Source organism: Argopecten irradians, chromosome 4 (assembly GCF_041381155.1).
Source record: "Argopecten irradians isolate NY chromosome 4, Ai_NY, whole genome shotgun sequence".
Taxonomy (NCBI): Eukaryota; Metazoa; Mollusca; class Bivalvia; order Pectinida; family Pectinidae; genus Argopecten; species Argopecten irradians.
In genome coordinates, this window is record NC_091137.1 from 39343882 (window position 1) to 39366224 (window position 22343).

Sequence of the window (22343 nt, forward strand, 5' to 3'; positions counted from 1 at the left end):
ATTGGTTAGAATCAGGAACCAACTGCTATACAATTGAATCTGTTTTTTGTGATAGTTTCAGCTTCGTTTATTTCACTGATTATTGTGATAACAAACCTGACCAGATTGAAAATCTGATTAAAATTTGACTTCTATTTCCACTATAAAGCTCTGCAATACGTATGTTGCTCATGTACATAAATTGGAGCTGAGCGTAATGCAGAGCATTGCAGTGGAGCGGAATTTTAAGTCTAATTTTAATTAGATTGCCAGATTTGGATGTGATATGGAGGATTGAAGACAATACACCAATCAGCCTTAATTATTTCATGTATCGGGTACATTTTTTATGAGTCAACCTCTGAACAATATTATGTCACTGTTATAACTCGACAATATCCTCATTCTTGAAATATTGTGAGCAGTTTGCTTACAAGGTAATTAAAGGTTTGAGTTATTTTCTGAAAAAGAACATGAATTTAGTGAGGAGAAAAAAGGTTGAGAGCCAAGGGGAGAGGAAGACAGCATGTTATTCAAGCTAGAAGGAGCTACCGAGTACATGATATTCTGAAATTGAACTTGAAAAGACTAGAGTGATGATAATGAGAACACGTCAGCTTATTGAAGGGGATATGATGAAAAAAAAAATATCACATACAACAAGACATATCAGGGTTAATGAATTACATGTAGATCAGGCCCCGATTTCTCGAAACAAACTTAAGTCAAAAACTGACTTAAGTCATAAATTGCAATAAGTTACATAAGGAGAAAAACTTAAGTTTTGACTTTAATCTGTACTTTTGTTTCGAGAAATCAGGGCCAGATTGTACAGCTAATTTCTTGTCATTACATACCTGTCCAGGTGATAGATAGTTGGACTCAACTAGAACGGTGTCCTGCAGGATTTTGAAGTATTATAAGAAAAGCCCACAAATGTACCACGTAATGTCCGATTAAAACTGAACAGACTGGATCATAGGTTCAACACCTATACGTAAGTTTGAGATCAGTTATACCTTGTAAAAAAGTTCAAGCAATGCAAAAGTGTATTGCTAATCCCTAACTATCTATGTCAGTTTTGTCTTTGAACATGAAAATGTCCAAAGCATCCCTGTGATAAAAAATCACACTGTTACTACAACACCTATCTGACATTGTTGGGTAGTATAGGACACCAGAATCTCCTTAAACACTATTGTACACCCTAGAGTGCATATTCAGCTCTGTCATGTTCACCATAGTGGTTTCCCTGCCAGTGTCATGTCCTTCAGTTGAGTGTAGACAGCCACCTTGTTTAATTAATGCGGTTACTTAGGGGAGCTGGCACATGCTTGATCAGATTTACTACACTTGGATGGGGCACAACCCGTAAAAACGTGTCCTGGCCTCCAACAACCACGTTTTGCCCCAAATCATGATATTGCAAAAAAAATAATCCACAACATTATACAGCTATTTAAAAAAAATATATTATTTACCACTGCATGGTCATGACCTTTTGAAAACAATATGCCAACATAGCCCATTATGGGTTAAGTCTACCTCTCTTCCACATTTTCCATTATCGACATTCATATAATATGTCTGCGTTGAGTTGCTGCATCATCAAAAGCACAACAGTTTAATACATTTTCTTTTATAATAGTCTGTTGCGGTGCACTAGCAATATCTAAATATGATGTTCAAGCGCTGTACAACGATTAATTAACTCTATAATTGAACATTATGGAATCATTTTTAGCAAAACTCGAACAATTTTGTCAACAAAACCGATTTTACCTTACCTCATTATTGTCTGTAACTTATAGAGCTCACAAATTACAAGGTCTTGAATCGCCAGAAAGTTCTTGGTTTGAACCTGAACTAATTTTTTTTAATTACTTATTCACCCCTTCTTGAGTTATATATAATCCAAGTCATATTTTCCCTGCTACTGCCAGAGTCCAGTGTTTTACTAATGTAGGTCAGGGCCTGATGTGGGAAAGAGGGATGTGATCCAGGGGTCAGTTATGTAACAGGACTGTAAAGGCCACTGACCTCAAGGCTGTAATTAATAGTCAAGTGATTACTGATGTCAAGGCAAAAGTTGGAGATTCTTACATATATGTCAGTTCTACATCTGGATCTACAGATTCTGATCCAAATCTTGAAAACCTTTTTGAATTAAATCTAATTAAACATCAAGTCATTGTAAGCTGAAGATATGTGAAATTAATAAGATAACAGCTAATCAATCTTGCCCCCTAGCTGTCACCCAGCACTGATATACAATGGTATCCTGGGTGTGATTTATTGGTATTTATCATTAGCAGGGAAAGGGTCATGAAGAATGGGGACAAGCTATGGGTTGTGTGGAAGGGGAGAGGGAGAATTATTGGGATTATTAATGGAGAGGAGAAGGGGCAGAGATTTGGAAGAGTTTTGAGGTCAAGGTGAAGGAAGGCAATAAAAGGAAACAGATAATGGAGGAGAGGGATGAGACAGAGGTTGGGCTTACTGTGATGAGGAAGGAAGGAAAGAGAGTGGGGAGGGATAGAGGACACAATGAAGAAAGGAAGGAAGAGTGGGGAGGAGATAGAGGACACAAGGAAGAAAGGAAGGAAGAGTGGGGAGGAGATAGAGGACACAAGGAAGAAAGGAAGGAATAGTAAGAAGGATGTTAGGACAAGGTGAAGGAGTAAGAGAAAAGAAGGAAAGGGAGTGTTTACTGGATTGTGGTTTTGGAGACTTGTTAACAGCCATGTAACAGGTGCTATTTCCTCCTCATTTCTTAACAACAGACTGGCTATATGGTGGGGAGTTGGAAACAAGTTGGAGGATTGGTCAAGGAGGAGGAATAGAATTTATTTATTGAGCCTGTCAATATGTCCCCTTGTACCCCTCCCCATATCCTGTTAGTCATGCCTATAATACGCCTGGGAAAGCTAGCACTCCTATTACCTATAGCAGTGATACAAACCTGATTTACTGCTGGAACTGTGTTTTGTGTTAATTGTAGATATCAGCTAACACTATAGTGTGATATATTGTTGCTAACTGGCCACCCCTGTGAGCCTCATACCAATTTTCTACTAATTCAGTTAAGTTGACCTCCCCTCTCCCATCTACTAATATATACAAAATAGAGAGAGACTTGTCAACATTTATGTTGTGAGTCTAGAGACGTTATGTAATTTTTCTTTACCTCCCAAATATCAGTGTTTATGATACATGTACCATAAGATATGTAGGTGTTTGTAGGTATAACCCAAAATTTGTCTATAAAAGAAGTCAAGAAAAGTGTCAAAGGAAAAATGGTCTTTATAAATGTAGCCAGGTGGTCTTTATACACAGGTTGAATTATTTTGAAATTGTTCATTTGGGACCCTGGAAAAGTGGTCTTATTAAGTGGTGGTCTTTATACAGAGGTGATCTCTAAGGCAGGTTTTAAAAATGAAACTTGTTTCCAGTAGGATTTGTTGTACAAAACATAAAGTTAATGAGTCTGCTATAACAAAAAAAAACACCTGGGAAGGAAAAAAATAATAAACTAGTAAAGGTGTTAGATAACAAAAAAGCCTAATGAATAATGGATTTTTATAACAAAACTTACATATTTTTGTTTGTTTTATGTATTTACAGAAGAAAAAGGAGAAAAAGGAAAAAGCTACAATAACATATGACAAACAAACCCAACCTGGCGAGAAAAAAGGTAAGATATGTTCTGTTGTTTCCTTGTAGATCTGATAGTAAAATAGGCTAAATTTACTACTAATTGTAAGAAATCTTGATCAGTTAGTTTAAATGAACATGTATATGGAAATTTAATTATTGGAACATTGTATTATTTAAAAAAAAAATTAAAGTAATCTTGATAATATTTAAAACAATTACGAACAAGATAACTAACTCATTTTATCTTATATCAGATATTATGTATGTAACAAGAGTTTATCAGCTGTAACAGGGGTCCTCATTTGCCAATGCATCCCCTACCCCCCCTACCCCCACCCCCCTACCACTCACCCCACTTGGTTGCCACAGGATGACATATATGTTACCCATTAACTGATAACTGATGTACCATTACTAGTAATACCTATCTGACAAGTGTGTTGTGTTTCCACAGACATCTCTGGTGACATGCCAGACTCCTACAGTCCCCACTATGTAGAGGCAGCCTGGTACGACTGGTGGAACGGTCAGGGATTTTCAGACCCGAGTATGGGGAGTCTATTAATAGTAACAGGGTAGGTCTATATATAGTATAGGATATATCTACTTATGTAGAGACAGCCTGGTACGACTGGTGGAACGGTCAGGGATTCTTCAGACCGAGTAGGGGTAGGTCTATTAATAGTAAAAGGGTGGGATATATATATCAGGATATAGCCTGGTACGACTAGTGGAATGGTCAGGGATTCTTCAGACCCGAGTATTGGGTAGGTCTAATTACAGTATCAGGGTAGGATCAGAAAATAGATGAAGTCTTTATGTGTATCTGTTAGACTTTTTATGGCATTTAATTTTATTCAAAATATGTTTTGAGTTCCATTCTTTAATTGAAATTGTTTGTTCAAAGTTAAATCACAAATTCATGGATTTTTTTTCTTTCATTTTCTGTCTTTGCATTTCCTATAAACGACACCCACATTTTGTCTATAATGTCATTTTCAGGGCCGAGACATCAACAGCGTGCCCTATGAGGATAAGTTTATAATCGTGATTCCTCCCCCAAACGTCACAGGTTCTCTCCATCTCGGACACGCACTGACCACAGCCGTAGAGGACTGCATAGTAAGATGGTATGTGTAACAGTAGATACCAACTGCTCATATATTTTCTTAACTGTAAAGTCCAATATGATACTCTAATGAAATAAAGGACTTGTATTAATACTGTGTATGATATATGTCTCCAAATAGGAATAAAAGTATATTGGTATGAATTTGCTATGATAAACATACTTTCACTTTCTAATGAGTTTACATAAGTTTTGGTTGACTGTGTTTATAAGCTCTGGTATAGATCTTCATAGTTCATACTAAATCATACGTATTATAAAGGATGACTGTCTTACAGCACTGTTAATGTCATCATCCAAGTCCCAAGGTTGATCTCAATATGATACACTTAATGTAATCAAGCATACTGTTTAATGATGGGTCTTCAATGATGTGTTAATTCAGAACTATGGTTCACTTTCACTTTCCAATACATTTACACAGGCATAGGATGAACGGCAAGATGACGTTATGGAACCCAGGCTGTGATCACGCAGGAATCGCTACACAAGTGGTGGTAGAAAAGAAAATCAAGAGAGAGAGAAATCTGACACGGCATGACTTGGGTCGTGAAAAATTTGTAGATGAAGTATGGAAGTGGAAAAATGAGTAAGAGAAATATTCCTGTCAAATTTATTATATTGACTTTAAAGTAGATAAAACTCACTGAACAAATGGCCATGAAACGTCGTCATGTTCTTTTTTCAAATGGTACTTTTATTAAGCTATAAAAAAGATGCTTATGTATGTCTTTGATCATGAACTTTAAAGACAAAAGGACATAATTCTTGTGCTGTTTAAGATGTTTATAATAGTAATATTGTGATTATTTTTCCTAAAGGAAAGGTGACCGTATTTATCACCAACTGAAGAAGCTAGGAGGATCCTATGACTGGGATAGAGCCTGCTTTACCATGGATCCCGTAAGTCATGATGTTAATTTGGCAGTTATTATGGCCCACTTGAAATAATCCAGGGAACATTATTATGAAATAGCATTGCCCATTTCCATACTGTCCTGTCTGGATTCAATAAAACTGGCTAATCTGAAGAATTAACTAGCAGCTCTCATCTCATAAACTCTTAATCAGTATGATGTCTAGTTGTGAGCCCTTGATTTTTCACCAGATCAAGCATCCAAGATGGCCACCATGACCTCTTATTGTTTAATCTATAATTTCATATCGATTGTTAAAGCTCTTTAAGTCTTAATTAGATATTTTTTCAACATTAATAATGCAGCTTGCTCATGAAGATGAGGATTTATGGGTGGAAAATCCATACCAAATTTTCTTATTTTCTATTGCAAATTTTAGATTTAAAATATATAATTGGACGACATGCAAGAGAATTCTATAATGTGTATTTATACTTGACATTTAATAATGATTACAGAAACTGGTGAAGGCAGTACAGGAAGCGTTTATACAGTTACACGAGAAAGGACTGATCTACCGTAGTGTACGACTTGTAAACTGGTCGTGTGCTCTCAACTCTGCCATCTCAGAAATTGAGGTTGGTATTTTGTCATTCTCTTGTCTGCACTTTCAATTTGATTTCTATCAAAAATCAAAGTTTATAATGTCAAAAGTTTACAGGGCTAGACTGTAAGTTATCTATATCAATAATGAAATTCCTTATTCAACTCAATTTTCTGCAACAGTCATCGAGTCATGCAATATGTCATTAGTTAGGATTACCTCCCTTTGTATTGATAAAATGTAACAAAAAAGCACTTTAAACCATACCAGTTCTCCCTACAGTTATCTCCCTGAAGATTCAGGTATATGTTGATTAGTTATGTTATTGTCTAATTACAGGTAGATAAGGAGATACCTGGCCGTACCTTGTTACCTGTAGCGGAGTACATTGTTGATCAATTATGTTATTGTCTAATTACAGGTAGACAAGGAGATACCTGGCCGTACCTTGTTACCTGTGGTGGGGTACATTGTTGATTAATTATGTTATTGTCTAATTACAGGTAGACAAGAAAGAGATACCTGGCCGTACCCTGTTACCTGTAGCGGGTTACAAAGAGAAGATTGAGTTTGGTGTGATTGTGTCTTTCGCCTATCAAGTGGAAGGCTCAGGTATCAAATGTCCTCTCTGTTCAGGGATACAGTCAAACCATAAAAATTGTGAAAACTGTGGTGAAAAAACGTGAACATGTTTATAGATTGGTTCCCCTATAATCCAAATAGTCCAGAAAATTCTCAGTCTGGAAAAAAATGTTAGAGAACTGATAACTGTAATGTTACATATTAACTAAGAACGCAGCAGTCTGGAAAATTCGGAATTCAGACGGTTTAGGTTGGGATCGAAGTTTTCCGAATTATCAAGGGTTCAATGTAATTATACTGTTCTTCCATTGTGCATTATCAGTGATATAATGATATTCTGATTGCTATTTTTACAGATGAGGAGATCGTTGTAGCCACCACTCGTATTGAGACAATGCTCGGTGATACTGGTGTGGCCGTCCATCCTGAGGATGATCGATACAAACATCTACATGGTCGATTTGTTACTCATCCCTTCATTGACAGACGTATGCCCATCGTCTTGGACGATTTTGTAGACAGGAACTTTGGAACAGGTAGGATTTAATTCACTTTAAAAACTATGTTTGAAGTTGAAATTACTTCAGGACTTTTGATTGCATTAGAAATATCAATCTGATTAAAATACAGATAAATGCTTTTTCATATTTCTACAATCTGATTAAAATACAGATCACCATTATACACAAAATTATCACCATTATACACTATCATTGAAAAAATAAGAGATGCAGCTCCTGAGCCAGGTACTAAATGGTATATTCTAGGTTCATCTGGTGCCGCCGGTTGCCGTTATAATGTAGTGTAACATAGTGGAACATAGTGTATAATGGTGATCTGTATTTTAATCAGATTGTAGAAATATGAAAATGCATTAATCATCTTTCATTATAAATAATCAAAGTTAAAAATAAAGCTCAATTTGTTTTACATCAGTTATAAAAACAAGAATGGATAATATCAAAATTCAAAATAATTGTATCAGAAATTCAATAAATAATGTCAGTAACATGTGTGTAAAAAATGAAAACCAAAGTGAAGAAACACATATTCCGGAAGATAACTGTGTATATTTACACCCTTCTGGGAAGTCAATTGTGATGCTATTGTGCCACCCGTCTGACCATTATGTAGTAATATGTAATTTATTCATTATAACCCCCTAGCAAAGACACATACACCAGACTTATCTATCATGAAGAAATGTTGTTCTGTTTTATATAGGAGCCGTGAAGATAACACCTGCCCATGACCACAACGATTACGAGGTTGGAGTGCGCCACAATCTGCCTTTCCTCACCATTATAGATGAAAAAGGCAACATGACTCCAGATTGTGGAGAGTTTGCTGTAAGTTTCTCAAGTGAAGATCCTTGCTCCAGGATCATTGAGCAATCTTAGAATTCAGTTTCTACTTAGTAAAAAAAACAATGATGTACTGGTAACCTTTTATAACATCTTCCATGACTTACAGGTCCGAAACTAGTAAAACTTATTGTCAATTGACTTATTTCACCGACGTAAAACTAATGAAACTTAATGTAACTTGACTTATTCGACTGATGTAAAACTTATGAAACATAATGTAACTGGACTTATTCGACTGATGTAAAACTTTTGAAACTTAATGTAACTTGACTTATTCGACTGATGTAAAACTTATGAAACTTATTGTAACTGGACTTATTCGCCTGATGTAAAACTTTTGAAACTTAATGTAACTGGACTTATTCGACTGATGTAAAACTTTTGAAACTTAATGTAACTTGACTTATTCGACTGATGTAAAACTTATGAAACTTATTGTAACTGGACTTATTCGACTGATGTAAAACTATTAATGAAACTAATTGTAACTGGACTTAATCCACTGATGTAAAACTAATGAAACTTATTGTAACTGGACATATTTGACTGTTGTTAAAACTTATGAAACTAATTGTAACTGGACTTAATCGACTGATGCAAAACTAATGAAATTTGATGATGAACTGGACTTATTCGACTGATGCAAAACTAATGAAACTTAATGTAACCTGACTTAATTGACTAATGTAAAACTTTATGAAACTTAATGTAACTGGACATATTTACGGACCGTAAAAACTTGTGAAACTTATTGCAACTGGACAAATTTGACTTATGCAAAACTAATGAAACTTAATGTAACCTTACTTATTTGACTTTTGTAAAACTTTAGTCTTATTGAAATTGGGTTTACTTGATTGATGTTTCCAGGGTATGAGGAGATTTGATGCACGTGTAGCAGTCTTAGAAGGTCTGAAGAAGAAAGGTCTTTATAGGGAGACCAAAGATAACCCTATGGTTGTACCTATCTGTAGGTAAGTGTATTGTATGTATGCGGTGGTGGTGGGGGTTGTTGATTTTGATTTTATAAAGGTCGGACTTATACAGTTTGAGTCATTATAAATACATATCTTTCCTTTATGCTTCTGTTCTAGTCGTTCCAAAGATGTGATAGAGCCCCTACTGAAGCCACAGTGGTATGTCAGTATGCAGTCTATGGCTGACAAGGCAGTAAAGGTAACTCACAGGGAAAAATGGCTATATCATAAAATACACAGTTTGTTAGTGACCTAATACAGCAAAGTTAGGTGAGACGATACATAGCCATAGGTCAAACCATATAACAAATTTATATAATTGAAGACCATTTTAAAGAAGTAAATGAAAAATAACTGCAAAAAATATTGCAAAACAGACATTTTTATCTCATTGAACGACTCAAATAGGTTGTAATGGTCCAAATCTGTTGATTTTGCGTAGCTTTTGATAGTAGTATCAGCGTTAAGTTTCAGTGTCATCTGCATGCCACCATCTTTTTGCTTATGTTGTTATGGGCGAAGAAAGATAACTCATCGCTCAAACTTAATAAGAGATTTTACTAACCTGATACGACAATATCTTGGATATCACATGAAGTTATTTTAACCAATAGTAATACAAGATTCATTACTGAGGCAGGATCTCTTAATGTCTACTATTAATAAATTTTATACCAGATATGTAATGCCAGAGAATCTTTTAGAATTAATTGGAGAATTTGACCTTATAAAATGGGTTTAAGTGGGCCCTGTTTCATGCACATTCATTAACTTAAAATTCGCATAGGATAGCATTAGAGAAGATAAGGAAAAGTTTTAAGTTCAGCAAAAATCTTAAGTTAAGCCTGTTAAGGAGCCTTCCTTGAAATCTTATTCCGTCTTTGAATATTACAGAGTTAGCTCCCTTGCGGGTAGGTATTGATTGTTACGTCATTATTTTGTGAGCACAATTCACGTCATTTTCTCCGAAAAGTTATGACGTTACGCTCGAAAATACATGACGTCACAATCAATACCTACCCGCAAGGGCAGATAACTCTGTAATATGCATATTTGGAATATGCTTTCCTATACAGAATTTTAAGTTAAGGAATTCAAGGAATGTTTATGAAATTAGGCCCTGGTCATATTCCTTGGTTTTAATGCAACAAAGTTTACAGTGCATAATACACCATGTGACTCATTGTATATATTGTATTTGATATCATTGGCAGGCTGTGAGAGAAGGAGAGCTGAAACTGATACCAGACATGCATGATAAAACCTGGTACCACTGGCTGGAAAACTCTAGGTAACAAACTAATTAAAATATTTATCTGTATATAAGTCTCTGTCCGCAAATACATCACCATTTTTCAGAATCATCAATTACTGTCCCAATTGGAATCAAGGAACCCTCCCCAAACGTTTGATGCTAAAGTTCTGTGCTAATTCTATAGGATGAAGGAGGGTGTTTATGTATTTGTAGACAATTATGGTCTACAAGATCTTTTGGAGAAGTTTTACTTGTGCTAAAGTTTACCAATACTGTATCCTCATACAAACTGATAAATTAACAAACAAGACCTGCTCCAATTGAGCACAGACATTACTTTTTAATACCTGTGTTACCATGTAGTCAGTGACTTTTCGCAAATTTGATTTAAAATTATGATATTGAATTTAAGGAAGGAAACTTTCGCAATTTGACTTCAAGAGTACCAATGTGGTATGTAATTTAACCAATTCTAATATTTCATGGATCAGATGATTGCAACCATGGCGTTCGCTTACAAAAACTGAAAATATCCCAGCGAAAATAACTAGCTGTACAGTATATTCCTATTAATTTCTTTATATACTGTGTAAAATTTAATGGTAAAATATTAAATAAACTAGTTATCAACTTCAGTTATTTTGATAATAACCTACTTTTGGAAACCTATAGGGACTGGTGTATATCTAGACAGCTGTGGTGGGGTCATCGCATACCTGCATACTTCATAACCGTTGACGACACATCTATTCCACCAGGGGAGGTAAGTGTGTCATTCATTATGTGAAACAAGAACTTGAATAATTGTCAGCTAAAAAACGAAGCATTTCTCATATAGTTCACTCTAAAAACTTTTTTTATCCTTCTATAAACAAAATAATAGTTGATTTAATTTTCATGGAAGTTTTATGTTTCCTTAATATGAAGTGTAAGTTCTCTGTCATTCTGTAAACATCTAAACAACATCTGTTATACAGGATACAGATGAAAAGTACTGGGTGAGTGGACGATCAGAGGAAGAGGTGCGTAGGAAAGCTGCCGAACGTTTCAAGGTCAGCGAGGACAAAATATCCCTCAAACAAGGTCAGTATACATTACTGGATGTAGAAGGCAACGGATGGAATATTTCAAAAAACTGCTGTCAGAATTCTTTCTCTTTATGGCCCTGAAAAGGAATTTTGGAAAAAGCACAAATAATGTTCACAATATCAGACCTGTATTGTTGTATTCCTCCATATAGATTCCATATGAAAAAGGAAATTATCGCCTTAACAACATTTCTAGTTTGATAGGTTACTATGGCATTGCCTTTCTGATGCACTAAAAAATAATGAATTCTGCTAGATTAATATATTGAATCTTACCAAAGATATACTAGTACATGGAGAAATATTAACAAATATTAACGGAAGCATTATAAATGAACTTTTCTGTTAGCTAGGCACACGTATTTCTATGTAATACTGCTGTTCTTTCAGATGAAGAGATGTGTTGGATACGTGGTTCTCCTCCGGTATATTCCCCGTTCTCCATCTTTGGATGGCCAGACAAGGTAAGTGATTTATACCACTTCACTGTAAATAAAAAAAAAAAAACCAGTGGAAATTTTTTGTAAAAGATTTAAATCTTATGACAAAATTAAAATATAAACATACCAGTAGGCCCGATTGTTTATTGACTGGTGACTTTCCATTCTGCATTCTCACACACTACTTACTTTTTATTTAAGACTATTAAAAGCCTGATCTACTGCATGTTGATTGAAATGGCTGTCAGCTTGTGTAAAGACAAAATCTTGTTTATCGTATACTGATAAGAGTGACTATTGTTTACAGACACCAGAACTCCAGGCGTTTTACCCTGGCACACTGCTGGAGACGGGACATGACATCCTGTTCTTCTGGGTAGCCCGTATGGTAACCATGGGCTTGGAGTTAATGGGCAAGCTCCCATTTAAGGAGGTATGCTATGAAAATATTATTGCACAAACACTTTTTCATTAAGAAATGGAGGGCATGAAGGTGAGGCATTTATGTCTTCAGATTTTCATGCTTTAAATATCTGATGAAATTCTTTTATACAGAAAAAATAAAGATTGATTTGAGTTTGCAAAATTTAAGTCCTCATTTTTTTCTTTTAATAATGACAAGAAACAATAATGGAGGAACATTCAAATGAAGTGTGGGGGTATTTCAATAGAAAAAAGTTATATGTGATAAAAGAAATTATTTGAATCTTGCAGATTAATGTAAGAATTTTAATGTCTTTTGCAGGTTTATCTCCATGCTATGGTGAGGGATGCTCACGGAAGGAAAATGTCCAAATCTCTCGGCAATGTAATTGATCCTATCGATGTAATCCATGGAATCTCACTAGAGGTAAGGAGTCAAACCTGTCTGTAAACACCGGTAAGGGACACAGAGAAAAGGTATAGAAAATTATGAAATTGAGGGGCATTCTATGGGGGAAATCTAGTGTAACCCAAGTCTGTTCTGTCCCGTCCTGCTTTGATAGGTAGATGGAAGCAAGAGCAAGGGGAATTTGTGTCAAGTTTACTAATATTATTGTCTGGGGGGGGGGGGACATCATTGTATTGTCAATCCAGTATATCTTGTTAAAACCGAACCTTGTCTAATTTGGACCCTGTGTATTCCAGCATAACTGTATAGTAGTTTCTTCCTGCATTATTTGGAAACCTGCCTATACCGGCCAAATAGACTGGTCTTGGTGACATCCGGTCTAGACAATATACAGTGTATTGGATATGCATTCTGAAGCTGTAAATAAAAAGCTCTGGATGACTGGATTTTAAAGATTGCTTTTCACTATGCATTACAGTTTAGAGATTTTTTAGTGACTATATCTCATGTTTCACTATATTTAAGGATCTACACATGCGACTGGAGGATGGAAACTTAGAACAGAAGGAGATAGCCAAAGCTCGGGAGGGACAGAAAGCTGACTATCCCAATGGTATACCAGAGTGTGGCACTGATGCTCTCAGATTTGCTCTGTTAGCCTACACAGCTCAAGGTTAGTGTCTTAATTAGTTAATTAACATTAATGATGTAATTACAGGTCGTGATATCAACCTGGATATTTTCCATGTCTAGGGATATCATTGTAATTAGGTAATTACGATTTATGATGTAATTACAGGTCGTGATATCAACCTGGATGTCCTCGGTGTCCACGTATATCATTGTAATTAGGTATTTATGATGTAATTACAGGTCGTGATATCAACCTGGATGTCCTCGGTGTCCACGTATATCATTGTAATTAGGTATTAATATCACCGATGTATGTAATTACAGGTCGTGATATCAACCTGGATGTCCTCCGTGTCCAAGGCTACAGGTTCTTCTGTAACAAGTTGTGGAACGCCACCAAGTTTGCTCTGGGAGCTCTGGGCGAAAACTTCAAACCAAATCCTACAAGAAAGGTGAGACAATGGAAACGTTAAATAACTTTAATGAATTTTATAGATGGATGACTATCATTGATGCAATATTTGTTGAATTGTGCAGGATTAGGACCCATACCTATATTGTAACTGTTTAATGCACTGTGTTACTGTAAACCACGTTTATTTTTGTGTGATACAAATATTCGCTTGCTTATGCCTCCTGTAACACAATTACTAGTAAAAGGGGGGGGGGGTTTACTAAAATTGGGTTGTCCATCTGTCCGTGCGTCTGTCTATATGTAGACACAATTTTGTCTGGCAAACTCCTCCTAAACTACTTTACATATTTTGATAAAATGGGAGTTGGCTAAGCAATACATTGAATAGGGTTTTGCAATGTCTCCTGTTAATGGAGTTATTACTAAATTTGTGTAGCGGGTATTAGTCGTTCACTCTGGCGACAGTTCTAGTTTAGTTTGAAAGCAAAGTCAAATGTTCCACAAAGAAATTGTATAACCAGTTACATAAATACATGATTTTAAGTAAGAGCCCTTGATCAAATATTTATGTATTCTCAAATTTGTTAGTATACGCGAAATACTGTGTACATGAAAATAAAGAGCTTTACAGTAAGTAATGGGAGGAAGTGAAATAGCTTTTCTATAAATTTCCAAGACCATTATACCCTGGGTACTGAGTTGTATACTGCCATGGAGTGATCTTCTAATATTGACAGCTAAGTAAAACAGACCAACTTTAACACCTTATAATTTTGTGTTTCAGTTATCGGGTAAGGAGACGGAGATGGACCGTTGGATCCTCAGCCGACTGTCGTACGCTGTAGATCAGTGTGGTAATGGTTTCCGTAGCTACGACTTCCCCGCTGTCACCACTTGTTGTTACAACTTCTGGTTGTATGAACTCTGTGATTGGTACTTGGTACGTATACATCACCATTTAAGGGCATACGGTATAATAATTGATTTTATTTTCATTCGATTGCACATTGAGTCAAAGACTCTTCTCACATGTGGTTGAACATATAAGATGTACAGTATTTACAGTCCTGTAAATATACTTTTATCTCAGTCAGTCACACTGTTCAATTTAAAAGTTGGAAGAAAAACTCTACGTTACAAGATTCCTTTTAGCGAAGTTAGAGTGTATCTCATTTCAGAATGGAAAAGCTGCTAGTTTCAATCCAAGATTTGTATAGGATTTTGTTTGTTACCAAGGAAACCCAGGGAATCTTAGCTAGAATAAATAGACACATCTAAATATTTAATGTGAGGTAGCATGCAATTTTGAATTTCATTCGTATCAGAACTGTGAAATTTTTTAATTTTTCCTTAGCTTTCATTTTGATATAGAATCATAGGAGCATCATCAAAACATTAATTGAGGAGAGCTATGATGTTATCTGCATTTCTCAAGTGCTGTCCTGTTGTATCTAGGGGCGTTGATGTCTTACAGATATTTCCTAATTTGCTATGTTGTTTGCTATTTTCTCATATTTTAGACTACAGTTAATATTCCATGTTACAATGTTTGTGTATTGTAGGAGAACTCTAAGCCCGTGATTTACGGTACAGATGAGGAGGCCAAGGACTGTACCCGTCAGGTCCTGTATTCCTGTCTAGAGGCGGGTCTCCTCCTACTCCATCCACTCATGCCGTTTATCTCGGAGGAACTCTACCAACGGTTGCCACGGAGAACTACGTCAGAACCGCCCAGTATCTGTGTGACGCGCTATCCAAAGTCAGACAATGTAAATATTTATGTATGACAAACCTTTCATGAAGTCGAAGTAATGATGTGTTGTATTATCTAAATAGTCAAACAATATTGACCAAGCATGAGACAAACATTTTACCTATTATCTTACTGACATGTATCTATAAATAAGGAAGAAAAATAGAATGAGGATTTGAAATAATCGTAACAGTACTAAATTCAGATTTAAGAATGTCAATAACTGTAAACTTTGTCCAAGTCAATGACACATTTTGAAGTGTTATGACAGATTTCTTAATTATTAAAGCTCCTGTCTCCATTTTCTGTGTTGTAAATTTTCACTGATCACGTTCTTGACAACATTTGTCAAGTATTCTGGTCATTCTGTTTATTCAATATTATCAGATTATGAAAACACAAAGTTAAATAAAATATTGTATGTACAGTGTATAAATTTTCTAATTTGAATTTAAAAGAAATGTTATTTAACCATGAAATCAAATTTCAATTTTCTTGGCTTTCAGTACCAAGACTGTAACTGTGATTTAGAGAAGGAAGTAGACTTTGTCCAGAACGTTATCAAGAGTATCCGTTCCATGAGGTCAGATTACAACTTGACCAACAAAAACAAAGCTGAAGGTATGTACAGGGATGGAATTATCATATTATGTTCTGGCCTAGCTGTTGTACATATGGTAAACTGATGTTCGTATGAAAAAATAAAAAATGAATTCGGAGGGATTTCAAAACAAGTGGAAAATATCCCTGATATTCGATATAACTCTCAAAGTAAATCAATCCTTAGTTGCCATTTCATTTACAAATTAAGAAAATCTGATATTTCATTTTACTGCCTACTTATTTTGCCTGGTTATATATAATTACCATAATCAACCCATTAAGCACCCAGGGTGTTTAGGCCAAAAAAAATTAATTGTTAGTTTCTCAGGCCACTTTTTTAAAAAGTCAGTGCAGGCGGCGGGAATATTTTTTATTTTTTATTTCTCTGAAAACAAATGCGGCAGATAACATTTTATTTTTTTCTCACTTGAAGGACATGAAAATCAATGAAAACACGTGTAGAAAATGTAAATTCTTACTCAGTCTTTCAGAACAGCTTTTAAATATCTCAATCCTCACTATATCCAAAGAAAACCAGTTGAAAATACATAATCCTGGGAGGAAACATTCCGTTTTGAGCACATGCTGACATCGGCAGCCATTTTTTACCGGAAATGAAAGGTGCATACTAAAATTGGAGCCAATTTCCGGGTGCGTTTTCGAATGGAAATTTCGGGCGAGTTCGAATGGAAATTTGGGGTGCGTTCGATGCGGCGGTCTCGATTTTAATTTTTAAGTTATGGCGCATAAAAAACGTTGGTGCGGGGGGTAAATGTCGATGCGGCGGGGCCTGAGAAACTAAGAATTAATTTTGTTTGGCCTTAGAAAATTGCAAAAAAATGAAAAGTTGCGTAATGAGACAAAAAATGTATTAACAAGTGAATTTTAAATATCATTACATAAATTAAGAACAGTGTTTTATAAGAAAAATAAATCTTCATCTTCTGCCTTTTTCACTAGTGTACCTGAAGTGTATGGAACAGGAGGACGGGACCATGCTTGGTCGCTATAGTAACCTGATACAGACCATGACTAACTCCTCATCTATATCTATCCTGGTGGGCGACAATCCTCCCGATGGCTGCTGTGTACAAACTGTCTCCGCCAAGTGTGAAAGTCATCTCATGCTCAAGGTAATCATTTAACTGAATAATAATTTACCACTATATAAGGAAACTTCAGTAAGCCCAATCATCATTTAAAAAGATGGTACTGGTATGAATTCTTGGGCAGATCCACCGTAATTACAATACATCAAAATGGTTATGGTTATGGGGACTAAAACTTATATTTTATTTTCCTCTGCCATGTCTGAGTCATTTCATGTTAAAGATAATGTTTCAACTGTGTTTGTGTCCTGTTTGGAATTACTGAATGGGTGAAATAATAGAAAGCGCATACTTTTGGAACTCTGTTTTGATACTAAATTGTCATTATGCAAAAATGTAAAATAAAAGTTAATAAACATATCTAATAAAGCTGTTTACAACCATTTTTATGCTGACAATTTTTAACAGATTAAAGATAGAAACGTTTCCATGACAACCATTTCACTTTTCCATGTTAGGGACTAATTGACCCCAGTAAGGAAAAGACCAAGTTGGATGGAAAGAAGAATAAACTCAGTTCACAACTTCAGAAACTTACAGAGGCCTCCCAAAAACCTGACTACACAAGTAAAGTGCCCCAGACAATCAGGGACCAGAACTCAGAAAAGGTAAGAATTCAATTATTAAAGGGCCAGAACTCAGAAAAGGTAAGAATTCTGTGATGGTTAAAGGGTCAGAACACAGAAAAGGTAAGAATTCAGTTGGTTACACAGCAGGTGTATGATGCTGTGAGGTACCCAATGCCATAAGTAACAAATCCTTTCATAGGCTATCGCGGCGATTGAAAGGAGGGGCATATGTTACCTTGCTCTGCAGTTTGCCTTTGAATGTTCCCTCAAGCAGGGTATGAATTTTCACTCCGATAGTGTTGCAAGCCCTGATGTGAAAAAATATGCTGAAGGAATGACAATAAGAGGATTGATAGACCAGAAATATGATTAGCAATACTTCAGTTATTGACTAATATATATATAGTTTATTATATTAGCAGATTCAAGGGACTGAATATATGTTTTAACAAACCTTTATCCTAAAAGGAAATTATTTAGGTTCTTACTTTAGACTTAAAGAGAATATTTTGGGAGGTTATTTTTCAAAATTAAGATCAATATCTTTCTTGATAAAAGGGAAAATTCAGTCAAAGAGTACATTAAAATTTGCACATACATCATAAACAAACCAGTTCTAATAGATTAAATAAGACTAGTTAGCTTCACTGTGATATGCCAGAAAAGCCCACTGTAGTGAAATGTATGTGAAATGTCTAAACTAGCTTACTGTCCGTCATTACACATAGTGGTCGGATGTGTTGATGCCGAACCCTTGCCCTTGCCAGTGTAGTAAAGATTTTTTTGTCTAGAACTACTTAAATCACTCTTACAGTAGTGTGTTTACCTTATTAGATGCTTGTTCTTGTCTAGAAATAATTTCATCAACACCTTGGTGGTTATGTATTGCATTTGTTTATAGTGCGTGACTTTGGCTCGGGTATCAGTATAGCGTGCATATTGTACCTGCCGAATCATATTGATCAACGATTTGGAATTTCAATGGTATTAATCAAAGTACCGGTACTTAATGTCATGGAATTTGTCAATATTTCTTGTTATGTGTTTCATAAGGAATGAAGAACAATACATTTATGTCATATTTTGCTTCATGGTTATGTAACAGAATTAGCCTCACTGCATTGTCCCTTTCTAGGTCATTCTTGTAATTTACTGTTCAAATATTATATTTATTTTTTAGCTCACCTGGCCCGAAGGGCCGGTGAGCTTATGTCATGGTGCGGCGTCCGTTGATCTGTCCGTCAACATTTCCTTTAAATAGCTACTAGTCATAGAGTTCTGCATGGATTGTAACCAAATTTGGCCACAAACATCCTTGGGGGAAGGGGAACAGAACTTGTATAAATTTTGGCTCTGACCCCCCGGGGGCAGGAGGGGTGGAGTCCAATAGGGAAATTTTAGGTAAATCCTATAAATCGCTACTTGTCCTAGAGTTCTGCATGGATTGTTACTAAATTTGGCCACAAACATCCTTGGGGGAAGGGGAACAGAACTTGTATAAATTTTGGCTCTGACCCCCCGGGGCAGGAGGAGCGGGGCCCAATAGGGGAATTTGAGTTAAATCCTTTAAATCACTACTTGTTTTAGAGTTCTACAGGGATTGTGACCAAATTTGGCCCCAAACATCCTTGGAGGAAGGGGAACAGACTTTGTATGATTTTTTGCTCTGACCCCCTGTGGGCAGGAGGGGTGGGCACAATAGGGGAATTAGAGGTAAATTTTCAAATTCCTTTAGAAAAGAAACAATGAACCTGTATCCAGAACATTACTTGGCATTACAAACCAGGTGAGCGATACAGGCCCTGTGGGCCTCTTGTTTATATTTTTACTCCATGTGTTATTGACATGAAATAAAGTCAATTTATATTAATTAATGTATTATTATGGGTCAAAAAAGTAATAACAACAGTATGTTTGGGTTAACACAGGATCTTTACAAACTTCAAATAGTAACTATACAAGGACCAAGAGCAAGATAAGTAATTCCAACTTTGGAGACAAAATAGATTTGCCAATTTTCAAGGCAGTCTGCCTCTTTATCCAGACACACACAAAACAAATGCAGTCATATAATATAAAAATAAACAATAGAAAATACTAGACAAAGGAAACAAATTTGATAATAATATTATTGATAGATTACCTCACCTGTACGTGTAGAATGCACTAATGATAAACATGTTATCTGTAGGTGTTATGTAATCAGCACCTGGTTATCCCTGCACACCTGTCTATTTAGCCAGCTGACCACAAGTGTTGTGAAATGGATGGCCTTTATAGAAGAACTGTTCACACCTTGAACATATTTCATTAGGTTGTCTGGATCTGTGTTGTGTACACTTCCAGACAGTCCGTGTCCAGACAGGGTTTGATAATTTATTTAATCATGGCACAGTACATGTATTACCAGGTGTTCAGAGTAATGATCAAACTGTGGCTAACATGTATGTACCCCCTGCAGTGAAGTTTAGGGGGGAGGATACTGGCGTGGATTTCTCAAAACAAAAAGGAACAACTTAAGTCAAAACTTTTTTTTCCCATTATGTAACCTATCTACATGTATTTTTTTTTATAAATGAATTATGTCCAGTATGTTTCAAAAATTTGGGGCCAGGAATCATAATGTCTGTCTGTCTGTGTGTCTTCTGTCACTAACTCATTAGTGTTTAGATGGAATTTGTTCAAACTTGGTCATGTAATGTAGCATATTGATTGTTATTATTGCACATATTGCATGGTTTATTAATGGTTACCATGGAAACATAACAGATTCTTCTGATTGGTAAAAAATTATGTAATGTCGGATTAAGCTAAAAACTGCTTATAGGGGTTTTAAAAGGTGACAAATACAATGGTTATAGTTTTGAAGACATTGGATATCATTTAGTTTCCATGGTTACCAAAGAAAACATCAAAATGAACATAAATGAAATTTGTGTATCAGTTACTGGTGAGCATATTTGGCCTTTTTTTTTAAACTTGACTTTTGTTGTCATGGTTTCAAATGAGGGGTAGCAGGGGTGTAAGTTAACCATTGGCGTACAGGTCTACAGCCATGATGTCTGTTATATCGAAAATGTTGTTTGCAGACTTTCTTCGGCTTAAGAATTCTTTAAAGTACTGAAGAATTGAACTCTTTCTCTAATATTTTTTCTTTCTTCCCATTTCAGATGGCAGAGATTTCTGTAGAAATAGAGAAACTGACAAAAGCCATGGAAACCTTGGGGAAACTTTGAGATTACTTACACATAGATAACTACTGGTGATGTGGATCAGTTTTATTGAACTGAAGATCGGGTGAATGGGTTAGAATCAACGTGAAAAACTGTCAGTTTGAACATCACAGCAGGACATTATTGATAGAAGAAAGATATCTGTCACAAAAAATGGTGCAATACAGTATAAGGATAAGAAAACTTCCAACAGCTTCAATGGCTTCCAATGTAGTACCATGAAAACGTTATCGACCTAAGAAAGAAATCTGTTGCATAAAAAAGTAGTGCAAAAAAGTACAGATAAGGCCAAAAAAAAAATGTCTGTTTAGGGTAACCCAACTGACCCTAATTTTTTACCCCCGACCCTAATTTTTGTTTTCCACTTTTCAATGGAAAAAAAAGAAAGTAAAAAGTCGGGATTTAAATCTCAGACTCCGCTTCGGACCATCATTTCAGTGAAAGGGGAAAAAAATTTCCCGACGGACCGACCATATTTTTTTTGTCAATGTTACCCCTAACAGACATTTCATTTTTTAGGCCTAAGAAGGATATAAAAATTACAATCCGTTTTCATTTTTTCTCATTTAGAAGTTTTCAAGTACCCTGGAGATTTGCAATATTCACTTGTTGAATCTGATTTGTCTCAGGGCCATTTACACCTCGCTGGACCAGAGCATTGCTATGTAATTAGGTGTACATTAAGAAATGCTGATATTATTTATTTACCAATACACTTTACAATGTAAGAAGTACTCTAGTACTTTTGTATACATCTCTGATGGTTTGATGTTCACAGTAATGACAATTCTTGCTAAGGCTAGCTAACATTTGTAGTTGTACAGCTTAATTCATTATTAGGATACCATGTAATATTTCATGATTAAATGAAACTCATTCAAAATTGCTATGGTTTATGAGAAAATCATCACTAGGTTATAATTTTCACCCAGATTGCTTGTAGTGTCCAATTTAGTTTTGGCTTTACCTGTGCCATAAAGATAATAATTTTAAAATTCTATAATATGTAGATAAAGTACATGTATAAAAAGGATAAGATCTGTAAATATAGATAAGCATAAATCTATCTTTAAAAAAGTAATTATTAAATTCTTGATTAATATTTAATAGTACACAGTTAAAGGCTAACATTTCTCTTTTAGATTAAAAAGAATATAACTAATCAGGAAAATCAATTAGTGCTATTAATACTGTTTAAGTATCGAAATAAAAGTGTGACTTGGTGATATCCTTTTGTCTTTGATATTCAGTCTTGCTACGA

General features: G+C 35.4%; 1 protein-coding gene across 1 annotated transcript in view; it reads left to right on the plus strand.

Moving 5' to 3' along the window:
- Positions 1–21763, plus strand: part of LOC138321614 (valine--tRNA ligase-like) — a 34601-nt gene extending 12838 nt beyond the window's left edge. The window contains 27 exon segments of the mRNA XM_069265390.1: positions 3604–3673; positions 4091–4161; positions 4374–4403; positions 4639–4766; positions 5190–5354; positions 5587–5668; positions 6141–6260; positions 6730–6838; positions 7165–7344; positions 8033–8157; positions 9046–9149; positions 9270–9351; positions 10367–10443; positions 11080–11170; positions 11385–11494; positions 11892–11928; positions 11930–11959; positions 12243–12368; positions 12681–12785; positions 13293–13440; positions 13725–13852; positions 14600–14755; positions 15378–15584; positions 16075–16189; positions 17132–17304; positions 17739–17888; positions 21020–21763. Coding sequence (XP_069121491.1) covers positions 3604–3673; positions 4091–4161; positions 4374–4403; positions 4639–4766; positions 5190–5354; positions 5587–5668; positions 6141–6260; positions 6730–6838; positions 7165–7344; positions 8033–8157; positions 9046–9149; positions 9270–9351; positions 10367–10443; positions 11080–11170; positions 11385–11494; positions 11892–11928; positions 11930–11959; positions 12243–12368; positions 12681–12785; positions 13293–13440; positions 13725–13852; positions 14600–14755; positions 15378–15584; positions 16075–16189; positions 17132–17304; positions 17739–17888; positions 21020–21085 — 2985 coding nt within the window. The 3' untranslated portion in view covers positions 21086–21763.
- Positions 21764–22343: the final 580 nt, after the last annotated feature.